Here is a 13223-nt window from a genome sequence, read left to right as displayed (position 1 = left end):
ATAGAAAACGCAACGCTACGGATTATAAATTTTACGATAGACATTAGATGCATTCGGTTAAATTTTATTTTTCATTATTATATTTAAGTCTTATAGAAAAAGATAAAATAAAATAAAAAATAAATATTTAAGTGACACACGCATTTTGAAGCGACGTACGTTACAACGCGAGAGGTAATTTTACTTGGTTCAAAGCGTTTCCAATTAAGTCCGGCTTACTAATATTTAATTACGTCTGACGTTCGTAATGGCTAAAATGCCGATAAGATAATCACGCCAATAATTACATTACTAATTTATACAGGATTTTCGGTTAATTTCACGCAATTATACAAACATATGTCGGGCTAAAGGATAATAACACATGTAAGATTCATATCTTAACTTTTTATTATGCTCTGAGTACTTTACAATATAATACAAAGGAAACATGTCATATGTATTGACCGCCTTAGCTACAATCTAACAAGGGTGGGTTACACGCACATGCACGTACGAGAAAAAAATATTTCATACGGATCGGTGCGATTTTAATAGCATAGCGTGCGCAAGCAGGGACTCGCACTACTCGCTAAATAGTATTTCTCTAAAGCAACATTGCTTCGCGAGCATCGGGAACCTTTTGAGGATCGTAGTCTTCAAAGAGTTCGATCGAACGAAAAGCGACGCGAACGTCCATAATGCTTACTATCTACGTAAGAACACAACTTAAAGATATCCTTTACGAAATACTGTTTAATTCGATGCAGGTAAATTCTAAATTAAGTGCGACAAACCGATTAAAAAAAAAAATGTCTGCTAAACGCGCTCAGTTTGCGTTGGGCGGGCGTATTTTCGTATCGCCCAACGGCTTTTTCGTCGACAGTCGCCGTGACTGACGATTGATTCGCGAAAGAAGAGAATACTGTACATTCACATTAGAACAACAAATTCTATCGCGATGAGGAATCAATCCCGCGAGTTCTACAAGTTCTATAAGACTACAATAACTCTTACAATTAGCGACAACCATCTCGTGTTATAACATCTACTGATCGTAGATTTTACTACGAAGTATCGGGGCGTATGCCAGTGTTTGCTGGATTAAGCAAATTTAAATGTAATAACGTAATAATACATTATTATGTAACCATAGAATAGAACGAAATAATAATTAATAATAATATAATAATAATGTGAAAATCTCTCATACACGTGTACGCGTCGCGTAGCTATTGATTAAAAATATATAGTAGGATTCTTCTTTTTTTTTTCTTTTTTTTCTTTCTTTTTTTTTCAAAGATAACCTTGCGATATACATTTCCGCTCATTTTGCGTAAAGACATTCGAGGACAAGAGCTTGAGCTGTCCCGAATTACTTAATCCACAATGTGATTCATTATTTAATTAAATTGCATCATTATCTTGGCGGAATGTAGCAGAATAGATAACCACGCGATATATTTAGAGCGGCATTCACTTTTCGCGTGTAATCGGAACGCGTACACGCGTATAACAATGCAAATGAAACGATTTTATACACGGAATGACGAACGAATTAAGCGATAGAAATGACGATGAAATGACATGCTCCACCGAACCTGGAGGATGAAGTCTCGATAAACGTAAAAATATATTTCTTTTTTTTTCTTATTTAAAACGAATCCTTTCGCAATCGAAGCAAGTAAAAATCTCGTAGCTTCCTTAAAATTATTTGGTCGAATTAATGCGCTTCCGAAACGCACAGTATTTAAAGACTCGTTAAGCTCTGTTACAATTACTAGGAAAAGTGTTCCCCCGCGGTATGATTATCAGCAGTTTGATAGATTATCGAAAGTTATTGTCATCGAAGTGATTAAAAATTATTTAATTGGCTATAATCGATCTCGAGGTTCGATGGTTACGCGCAAAAAAGGAATAAACCGGGTGCGAACGTTTACGCGGAAGTTCTCATTCTTACGCAAACTGTCTCGCTTTCATTTTGTTGACGGCATTCGTGAGGTGGGTCATCTCGGTATTGAGTTGTGAAATCAGACCCTCCATTCTATCGACACTGTCGAGGACTTCGACACTTTGCGTATGCGGATTGAATCTGACCTCGAATGGCCGGCTCATAGTAGCCACCTGCAAGTAAAATCAATGTTCATGAGTAAGCTCATTTACCAAACCAAGAAACAATAGATAGCGGAAACGAATAGAGACTTCTAGCCTTTATTTGCGAGAAAAAGAAATTAAAAAAAAATTGAATTAGCGAGAAATATATATGTATGTGCAAAAAATAAAAAAGTACTGTTCTCTGATTCGAAAAGAAATTGAAATTCACTCCACACAATGCCGTACCGTCTATTTAAACGCATGATTTAAATTATCTCTTTCGCACTTACCCAACGACGGAATTTCTCCTTGGCATCCTCGAAACTTTCGGCTACGTAATATATCGGCTGGTAATCTTGATCTTGATATTTTTGGAGAGCGGTAATTGACGGATCGAAAGCTCGATGCTCGCATTTATCGCTCAATGCGTGCAGGAGTTCGCCGTAGGCTGATAATAAGCCAGCGCCATAAGCCTTAACTTCGGGACCCTCTTTGCAAAGACCGAATTCAACCGTGAACCAGTAGATAGTTGATAACTTTTCGATTTCTTCATCTGAGGCTCCGAGGGACGCAAGTCCAATTTCTTGCGAGAACTGAGCGAAACTAGGATCAGCCAGAAGCGGCATATGGCCTAAGAGCTCGTGAATGCAATCTCTGCAAATAGAACAAAAATTAATTTTAATTAATATGTTACGTGCTCGAATTTATTACTCGGTTAATTTTCGACGCGAAGACTTAATAAAATCGTCGCAGCCTGCGATATTTAAATACGTTATTTCGCGTGACAAGATTTTAACTGCGTTAAATAAATTAAAAATGCTAGGCATTATCGAATAAATTGCGCGAACCATTTCAAGATGCCGTTCCATTCTTACAATCTCGAAAGCTGTCTTAGTTCTTAGAAGTCATACTGTGACGCGTATCGCTGCGCGGAGAAACGAGTTCGCAACTGTGGAACTGAGTTATCAACGCCATCGTGTCGTTAAAAGCCAATTAGAGTTCCATTACGAGCTTAGAGAGGCGCGGTAATTTTATTATCATCGTTCTCTGTGTACCACCGGGTGCAGGCTCCCGTCATAACGCAATATCGATTGCCTTGCAGTTTGACATGACACGGGCAGGCCGTGACGCGAAGCCAGAGCGACCTTTACAAAGCCCGATTTTTATTTAAAGTCATGTTGCAGTTTCGACACCTTATTATCTTCTAGCGCGTCTTATACAGTTCTTTTTATCTGTTTGCTTAATAGTTCGTCGCAAACATAAAATTATCTGTATATTAAAATTTTTATCTGTACTCAAAAATAAATTCTGGGATAATTAGGATATAAATATTTTTTTTTTCTTTTTGTTAATTTCCGATAATTAATTTTATGTTCCGATAAATGCAAGCTAGCTAGTAGACAATTAAAAAAATTAATAAATAAACTATAAGAACTTACGGTTCGGGGGTGTGATACGGGCTGTTGACGTGGCGAACGTATTGGGTGCTCTGAAATATTCTGAAAGCGAGGCTGGACAAGAAGTCCCGCGCCGTTAAAAGTCCGGCGGCCGGTCGTAGAGTAAATCCCGTGTTCCTCTTCAGGAAGTCGCTGACTTCCTGCAATTGCGGTATACGGTGCGGCTCGAAGATCCTCTCCTCTTGCAATTTCTTGAAAACCCTCTGGTACTCCACGCACGCGTGTTTCGGCACCAGGTCCAGCACGGTGTTAAAGACGCGCGACCAAGTCTCGTTCTCCGTTTCGGTGTAAGGGATACTAGGTATCGGGTCTCCGTACTTGTAGGCGAATGCGATTTCGGCGATGACTTTGCGACGTGCGCGGTACTCTTTGTCGGCGAAACCCGGGTGATTCATATCGAGATCCGGCTCGTACTTGGTCATTAAGTGGTTGCAATTGTCGAGATCGGCCGCGTGACGAGGGAACCAGGGATCTTTGATGCTTACGGAATTGTCGGCGAGCAAGGTCACGCCGTCCAAGGCCGCGCTCTGCCGCAGGTTTCTAATCAGTTGCAATAAACTCTGCCTGCTCATGTCAATCTTGACCAAGACCTCGAACTGCAGACCTTCCTTCTTAGAAGGCCGTGTCTCGACGTGCGTAATCGCGCCCTTGAAATTTTCGATCGTCTTCAGAATTCTGCCCAAAGAACCGATGCCCTCTCGCAATCTCAATACCAGCGCCGCTTTCTGCACGCTTTGCTCGCTATCCGGGGACTCGGCTATAGTTTTCGCGAGCACTATTTCTTCTTCGGTTAGTCCAGCATCTGCGAAAAAAAATCGAACATTGTCTAATCTAGCTTGATAACATCGCAAATTTTTTTAAAACAAATTTGAATTATTCACATAATTAATAAATAGTAATCAGGATCTTTAAAAAAAAAAAGAAAAAAAAAGACTTGCCGCTAAATGACGTAACTCTACGTAAATTCGAGATTCAAGAAAATATGAGCGTTTTATTGGCACATATATTATAACTGAAAAATGGAAAAAGCGTATTTGATCTATAGAACTTTCTCGGGAGCAATTCTTTCGGGCATAACTTCTTGCGAATATCTTAAGTGACTTCCGCGGGCGGTAATAATCGGGCAATTCAAAGTCCATTTTCGTATAGCGCCTCGCCGTCACGTCGGAAACGGCATCGTCTACTTGGCCGCAGGGACGACGGGAAAAGTGGCAAAGTAGCCACCATTGTCGTGGGCGCGAACGTGCCGGCGAGATGGAAGGTAACGCGAAAAGGAATAACCGTGTTACACGTTTACTGCGGCCACGCAGGGTCGCTTGTGAAATCTCGAGAAAGGCTCCGGTAATACGATTCTAAATGCACAAAAGCGGTGGCCGAGGGCGGGCTGGAAAAAGACGGAAATAGCTCGCAGACGTAATTCACCCCCTCTGAGTGTCGACCGAGCACTCGCTCTGTCGACCGTCGACAATAGCGATCGTTTCACCCTCCATTTACTATCGCCTTCTTATCCTTCTGTCGCGCACCGCGCGCGTACCTCCTTCGCGCGCAATTATCCATTTCCTATTTCGTTTACGTTGCGCAACGTGACATTTCGCGACGCGATGCGGACGGGACGTCGCAATTACGGTCAGGGGATAGAAAACGTACTCACCGTCGTCGTCGTCGTCGTCCGGTTTCCCATCGCTGTCCGAGGAAGCCTCCGCTTTCGCTTCTGAAAGTTATACGTTTCATGCTTCATGCCGTATGCAACATTTACATACTCTTGAATACTTGGCGGCAGATGCGTTTAATATCGACCGATTTAGCATTGTAACATATTTACGGTAAATAATAAAAATTGTCATATCAATTATGATCGCGATTATGTTTCACAGTAATAATACACGCCGTGCCCCAATTATTCAAAGATCGTTTCGAATTTTTCAACTCGTGTATACAAACCTTCCTTTTTCGTCGCGCAAACTAAAGACTCCATCTGCTCGTCATCGCTTGACGAAACGTCGTAATGCTCTCCCTGTTCTTTTTGATCCTGAGTACACGTAATTGTTTGATCCGCGTTCGTGTCTATTCGATAACAAAGAAACACGCCATGCGGTATTAACATCGACATGCACATACGATATACATATATTGTCTCGCTATATTCTCGACTTACGTTCGTAAAAGATAAATTTTTGTTTTTAAACGAAAAGAGAAAAATTTTTTAAACAGTAATAGGGTGGGCTGTAACAACTCTACAATCATGCAGGTATCTAACGATATAAAAGTATTTGTTTCTATATTATAAATGACACTAAGAAGAGTTCGTATAAAATACATATAATAGCATTCGTAAGACTCACCATTCGCTCGTTGTCGAGCTTCCTCGAGTACGCTTTGCTTCGTCTGTTTGACGACCAGGGTCTCAAAACGGGCATCGTCTACAAGAGAACGTCGTCGCGCCGGATATCCGTTCTGAAAATATAAATACAAAATACAGCTTACGTATACGTATATAAAATTATGATAGTTTTGATAAAGATAAGGAAAAAAAAAATTAATTTCCGTCACTTCCGTACGATTAAATCCTGACTAACGATGTTACATTACATTCACGTAATTCGTTTTATTTTGTTACGCGTGCACAAAAGCAATTAGAGATATAATTTGGAACTTTAAAGGGCGGATGTCCTCTCGTCTTGACTAGCCGAGTTCTGATTTTCGTGGCTACCTTTGGCGTGAGATGAAACGGAAATCTAACCCGTCAGTTCGACCGAGCGTCGCTTAAATCGGATAAAGAACAAAAGGCACGGAAATGAATTTTCGCGACTTCCGTCCTCTTGTCGTTGAAGTATCGGAAATGAATTAATTCCGGCGAAGAAACGAAAGGGAACTTGTCCACCATTTAGACCGTTCGTAGAAAAAGATTAATAAATCTTATTTCTTCTATTAACGCTCACTCTAATATATTTAATTTAATGAACAAAATTTACTTAAAATAAATTTGTACTTACATACTATTTTACTTATAAAAATAAAAATTTACTTATGAAATTTATTTATGAATTCGACCATGTACAAACGTACATAAATTTTTTACGTGGAAAGAACATTTAGAACTTATTCGCGTTAGGAAAAAGAAAATAATTGGACGAGTCTATCGAGGCAAGGATTAAAATATACGTCCTTATTTAGCGAAAACCTGGGCAAGCATGCGCCACCGATCATTCAAATTCCTAGCTATCGCGGTGTACATATAGTACCATTGGAGACCTAGTTGCGTTTTCTAGCAAAGTCATTGGTTGACACAGTTCAGAGAAAGCGTTTAGCAATCCCTTAACAACGCGCATCGTTATGTGGGCCAAGTACTCCACCGATGGCATGGATGACTATGCCGAGTAATTGCGACATAACGCGATAACATATCGAAGGAACGGCTAGCGCGTGACAAATCTCATCCAAATGCATCGATAAAATCGCGAGTTAATTAATTCCCGTCGCAAAGAGCTGCGCGTGGCTGTCAGCCGTCCGCGTAAGTTGCGATTGTTGTCCGCGAAAGTGACGAATATAGACAAATATTTATCGATTAGGCAGCTGATGTATGAGACGGTGACTGGCCGTCCGAGTGAAAAAGAATGAAAACGCGGCGCGACGACAACTCGGCAAATAAACGACGCGAATGTCCAATCGTGCAAACAGCAAGTACCGTAGGAATGTTGTTCCCGACCTTGTGAAATCGCATGAACGTGCAGCCGAAGATGCAAAAGAAACGACCTCGAATCGGCAAGTCGAGTAATTACCCACCGTACGGCAGAGGAATCGTATCCGTAGACGAACAGGATCTCTATTTCTCTCATTCTCGCCTTCTCTACGATCGCGTTAATTTTATCCGCGACGCTCGTTGCTTCGTTTTTAATTTTTCAACGTCTAATTAGCCCTTTTGATATTCTTGAAAAATTTTATAACACAGTAACATAGTAAAACTCACGTGCTGTCTTAATTGATTTAAATTGACGATTAATCTTTGAAATATTGCTTTCAGTTTTATTTAAAAGTATTAAGCAAGCGAGTAATCGTAACGATTAATAATAATAAATTTAATCAAGATGTATCTCAAATTAGTTAGCCACAATGTGTTTCGTACATCGTGCAATTTAACGAGCATTCTATCCGAAAATATGATATTTGTTAGATTTTATACGTTTTCTAGTGCAGTTCTAACATTATGCGAATATCAGTCGATTACGATGCTAATGCGGTGTAATGTCTCGTGGATAATATTACCAAGGTTGGTCATTAAAATTGCGTTCGCATAACTTAGCTCTACGATCGCTGCCCAATTATTCGAACGGATTTTGCTATCGCGATTGATTTTTTACTTATCTTTCCGATAATTATAAATATCCCATTTATAGTTTATTATTTATGATCCTGTTCTAACAGTAGTAAAAATTGAAATATTAGTAGCGATTTACAAGAAATTATCGTGCACATAATATCCACTACGCGATATGTAATATTCAATTTATTATTCGAGCGACGATTAATAATTGAAAAAAAATTTCCCTCGGTAGAACATTTATAATCGTTGAGTGCTCGTTTCTTGAAATTATCAAAAACATTAATATTTAAATTATTCGTTTTTGCCTGCCAATTAATTAAAAAGTTAAACTCATTACATTTATTACACCGATTAAATTCACTGAAATATATGTAACGTTAATCTCGTGTCTACGCGATTCCTCTCGCCTTAGGAGAGAGAACAATCGGGTCCCGACGAAGCGGGCGGCTTAAATAATACCGTTACTATTGCAAGCTCGCGTTATACGCCTGTGTAAACGCGCACGCATGTAGTACACGAGTTACACGCGTAAAGGATAATTGCGAATGCAGCAAACATGTGCCGCGGACCTCCGAAGGCGAATAACGGGTGCAGCGTTCAGGGCCTCTTTCGCGTGTCTCTCTTTTTCTCTTTCTTAGCCGCTTTATACAATCACTTCACTCTCATATTTATAATATATTCATAATTATCATGCGCGAGGCCGGAGATTGATTTCGCAACGGCGACGATATAATCCTGCTTAATATAACCGATTAGCAGTAGCAGCCTTGGTATCGGGAGGGTGCTATCAGATCACGTTGTGAAAACGCAAATGGCCCATAAATTCGCCGCCGTTCGCTCTAATGTTATTCTATAAGTGGAGTTTGAGCAAGTGGTCGCGTGGACGGATGCTTCTAGGGCAAGGTGACTGACTTAAGAAAAACAACCCATAACCGTGCGTGTTCATCAGTCGTTATATCGCAATCTAGAATCGATTAAATCAGAATTTTCATTAAAAAAAAAATATATATATATATGTTTACATATATAAAAAGTAAATAAAAATAAAAAGAGAAAAAGACCGGTTCCATCACGGTCGAAAGAGTAATCAATATTTTTGATAGCGATTTATATACGAATTGATTAATTAATTCAACTAGACAGCGAAATTATCTGGCTGAAAAATGATTTAAATTGATCGAATATCTGAAATAACAGAAACGCGAAATAGTATCCGCATTGACGACGCGATCGCGGTAGGAAATTTACTCAAGGCTGGTACACTTTTCACCCCGCGTTACCGCCAACCATCGATCGTCAACGTGATAACTATCGGTCGCACATTACTGATTCCGGATTTGATCTGGTCCAGTATCTAGATCCGGTGTGTGCGCATATACAAGTGCCGTTCGAGTGAATCAGACTCGTCGCGATCGTCCAATAAGTAAGAATCGATATTAACGCACACGCGTAATTCGAAGCGAACAAGTGCAATTTTATCGGCATGAAATTGATAATATTAAATGTGCATATCTATTGCATTAGCCGGATGCATTTACTTCCGAGATTGAAAGCACTAATAGAAAGACACTACCCGCCGGAATTGAAATCGCCAGGCATTTTGGTAGATACTATATTCTTCCGTAACAAGAGAATATAATTAAAGTCTTTGGAGATTATTAATTTATAATTTAGAATCATATAATTAATTTTTTTTGTCGTATACGTATGTCTATGTAGGTGTAGAACTGTTTTCTTAATTTTTATTTAATGCAATTTGGAATTTTACGCGATGATTAGCTAGTTTGTCTACGCACATCGGCGCCTCCGGTCCATAGACCACCGCGGAGAAAGTGTAAGATTGACTAAGTCGTCACACCGAAGTGACGCGTTCTCATATTTATACAGACAGATGTAAATAACAAATCGTACAGCGGCTGGAGGAAGTCCGGGTGTCTTCTCAAAGAGAAAGAGGACAGAGGCTAAATTTTTAAGTATTGAAATAATAATTTATAAAAATATTGCACGATCGAGAAATATTAATTGGTCATTCGTTGGTAACGGTATCTCCAATGCGCACGTATAACAATGTTGAATTATTCATGAATGAAGACTGCAATATTCCGGGAAAACTCTGCCGAGTCTACGATTAGCATTCGATCTTGCATACATCAGCGATTTAAGCTATTCGCGCTAGTATTTTTGCGTCGATAGATCCTCGATCGTTCGGGAAAAACAGTAGGAGTCGAAAAGATCCGAGTAGCGATCACCGATGTACGTTTAGCGCCGGTTGATAAAGAAATAAATCCGATATCGCGTGAGAAATGAGACATAGACCTTGCCGATTATTCCCGTGCCGTTACGAAATTTCATATCGCCGTTATGAGTACACGTACAGGAGGAAAAAAAAAAAGAGAGAAACAAAAAAAAGCGAATAACCTCGTAAGCTCGCCGATTATAAATTGTCGTACAACTTATTCGACGCGAATAGAGACCGGAATTAACCTTGCTATCGTAACCCACCATGCGTTACATGCTTCGGAGAGATAAAAGAAAAACGCGGCAACCTCGAAAAAGTATCGATTAAAACTATTAGCGTGAGATCTTACAGAGAGAGAAATAGAGAGAGAAAAAAAACGTAATTACGTGAGGAAAGACGAGTCGTTTCCGCAAGCTGTAATTTGCAAAATAGACGAAGACGGGACGCGCACGGTACGTATTAAAAAATACTGTTACACATCAGTTCCAGTTATCATTACGTATTCGAGAACGACTATGTAAAGATAATCGATAATTGTATCCTCCGCGCAGAACCGTTTTGCAATTGTTTATTGTTATCTTGCTATTTATACTAATTGCCGTGGAATAAATATGCAAATGCAGTTTTATGCATCAAATAAAAACGCAAACAATTCGCGAGAGAAAGGGGATGATACGGCGGCTATTTTGCGATTTGCGTAACGTTTGACAAGAAAGGCGGGTGCTGTTTGTCTTTCGACGAGTTTCATAGCTGAAAAGTAAATTCGCGCCGAGACTCGCCGGTTTCTCCCAAGCGTTGCATCTTCTTACAAACAGCTGACTCGCGACCGGCTACTTCCTCGTGTAATCTCATGCCTCGTCAGCAGATTGATTTTTCGCGTCTGTTAGGTGTCACGGATCTTGCATCAGCTGCCTTTGCACGAATCAGTTTTCAAACTTATGTATATTTATGCACGCGAGCCGAGGACATTGAACGTCTTATCTCTACAGCTATTTTTTATAATATTTTAATTTAATCAGAACGAAAAAAAAAAACTATCAAAGTAAAAGACTCGCAGCGACCGAATGGCATTAAGACTTTAATCTTTTTTTTTTTGTTTCTTCTATTAATTAATCAATTCAATTAAATTGTCGAAATGCTTTATGTAAATATTACGTTTAATGCAAATAAGACATTTTTATTATTTTGACGAACGGCTAAATTTTGCCGATAATTTAGAAATGTGAAGTTCGACGTCGGGCCGATTTTTAGATTATTGAAATGGAATGAAAAATTCTCGAATGTGATCCATACAAAATGTGACCTCAGCAATTAAATATTCATTAATACTGCGACAAGGTCAATAACATTGCGTAAACAGGATAATGAACAGCGCATTTACTTTCTCTGCGCGAGGACTCTTCTCCGTTTCGCCGGGCCTACGTGAGAATTTCACTTGCGTTGGTCTCCGGTTATTAAGATTGAGAAAGAGCGGAACCGACACACATGCACCATTAAGCGATTTTCTGACGCAATTTTTTCACCCATTTCGAAATGTGCCGTTAGCCAGAAAAATCTCGAGGAATCTAACTACAAAAGCAAACACACGCGCTGTGTACAGAAATCGTATAATTAAGTCAGAGCGCATGGCGTAGCACCCGTGGAGGCACTCGTGTCTCTATAATGAATATAAAGTGCATGTAATTTCATATAATTCGATAAAAAATATGCAAGAACTGTTGCATATACTACAAGATCAAGTTTTGCAATGACATTTGTCGAAATATTAGAATTCTCGCATTAAGAAACTAGAATGACATTTTCAACCGTCTTCAGACAGACATTCCTATGTGTTACGGTGATTTAAATGAACGGCTGGATTCGCGCGCTTACCAAGGTCTTTTTAATCGAACCTGTTGCTCTTGACGTTTACATGAATAGAACAATAAGATCATTTTTGACTATGGCGAATATAAACGTCTTTATAAATTAATCGCAAATTTATCATGAACATGACTTTTTTTTATGGAGAAGTATGAAATTGAATAGGCAATAATAAATTATTAAATTAGATATAAGTATTTTTTTTATGTAAAATTAAAATTTGTTTTTAAATCTAATATTTTAAAACTGTATATACTTGAAAGTTTTTGTTATAAATCGACGCTTCCAATATTCATTAATTTTTAGGGATATTTTCACAAAGAACATGACATTTTTTTTTACAACGTAGAAAAATCTTTTATAAACCTTTTAATTATAATTTTAGCAAATATAATTTTTTAAAATGTAATTAATTCTGACGCTAAAATAGTATATTTATAAATTTACATTTAACCCTTATTGAAATCTTTGAAGATGTATTGTTTTTTAATTTTTTATAATACTTTTTAACAATATCTAGAATATTTTTCAATCAAGTTAGTAATTTATTAATTAATTAAAAAAAATTGGACTTACCTCGATACTGTAAGACTTCTTGATGGCGAACATTTCGCGGTTTTTCTGAGCGGCTGCGACTGCCATCATATCCTCTTTATCACTCTTCTTTCTCAGATAAAAATTAATTTAGGAAGGTTTTTTTTTTTCTTTCCCAATTCGACGGTCGATCGACTTAGGCGTCTTTCTATCGGTTCTCGGCCTGCTGGTGACCACAGGAAAACGCAGTAGATGACGTGCGTGAGCTCTTCACTACTGCTCGCGAAAAAATTTACACGAATAGACTTCCGGTTGATCTTTTCCGCGCTTTTTCGACTTCGGTATATCCCGCTGTGCTCCGGCTACGTCCTCTTCGGTCTCGATCCGTCCGTTTCTGCTACGGTTCGACTACGATAAACGACAGAGCACGTCGGCGACAATAACGAGCTTCTACTACTTAAGTCCGCTTTGAACGGAGCGTACGAGCGAATGCGTCTACGGGGCGGATTGCCTCCGCATATAAACGTTGCCTCCCTTCACCGCCTGCTAATGTTGGGGTCAGGGGTGCCCCCACCCTATCGTCGTTTCGGGTGGTCCACCAGCAGCAGCCGCCGCTACCACCTCCGCCGTTGTAGCCGTCGATGCCGTCACAGCGCCGTCGGCGCTGCTACCATTGACGAAGATCACGACCATCACGAGAATTGATGGAAATCCCTCACCTAAATGTTGACGTTTT

The 13223-nt window shown here is 39.3% G+C and overlaps 2 protein-coding genes across 4 annotated transcripts in view; one reads left to right on the top strand and one right to left on the bottom strand.

The window, feature by feature from the left end:
* LOC139106275 (uncharacterized) overlaps positions 1-13223 on the top strand; it is a 117828-nt gene that overhangs the window by 7163 nt on the left and 97442 nt on the right. The window lies entirely within an intron of this gene.
* On the bottom strand, positions 368-13135 carry Ple (tyrosine hydroxylase ple). 2 transcript variants are annotated; one of them, XM_070662171.1, is made up of 7 exons: positions 12530-13135; positions 5873-5984; positions 5472-5594; positions 5182-5241; positions 3513-4332; positions 2364-2727; positions 368-2103 (listed from the first exon to the last, which is right to left on the bottom strand). In XM_070662171.1, the coding sequence occupies exons 1-7, from the start codon at positions 12596-12598 to the stop codon at positions 1936-1938; spliced, it is 1716 nt and encodes a 571-aa protein (XP_070518272.1). In that variant the 5' UTR covers positions 12599-13135; the 3' UTR covers positions 368-1935. The 2 variants fall into 2 exon arrangements, with proteins under 2 accessions (XP_070518272.1, XP_070518274.1); XM_070662173.1 differs by lacking the exons at positions 5182-5241; positions 5472-5594 and having other exon boundaries at positions 12530-13126.

Source organism: Cardiocondyla obscurior, linkage group LG10 (assembly GCF_019399895.1).
Source record: "Cardiocondyla obscurior isolate alpha-2009 linkage group LG10, Cobs3.1, whole genome shotgun sequence".
Taxonomy (NCBI): Eukaryota; Metazoa; Arthropoda; class Insecta; order Hymenoptera; family Formicidae; genus Cardiocondyla; species Cardiocondyla obscurior.
This window is presented reverse-complemented; position numbering and strand designations above follow the sequence as displayed.

Excerpts from the sequence above, each read along its gene's own strand:
- Ple (XM_070662171.1), bottom strand. The coding sequence starts at position 12,598 with ATGATGGCAGTCGCAGCCGCTCAGAAAAACCGCGAAATGTTCGCCATC. Across the intron at positions 5,595-5,872 it reads AGCTCGACAACGAGCGAATG|ACACGAACGCGGATCAAACA; the intron begins GTGAGTCTTACG and ends GTTATCGAATAG. Across the intron at positions 2,104-2,363 it reads AGGAGAAATTCCGTCGTTGG|GTGGCTACTATGAGCCGGCC; the intron begins GTAAGTGCGAAA and ends TTTTACTTGCAG.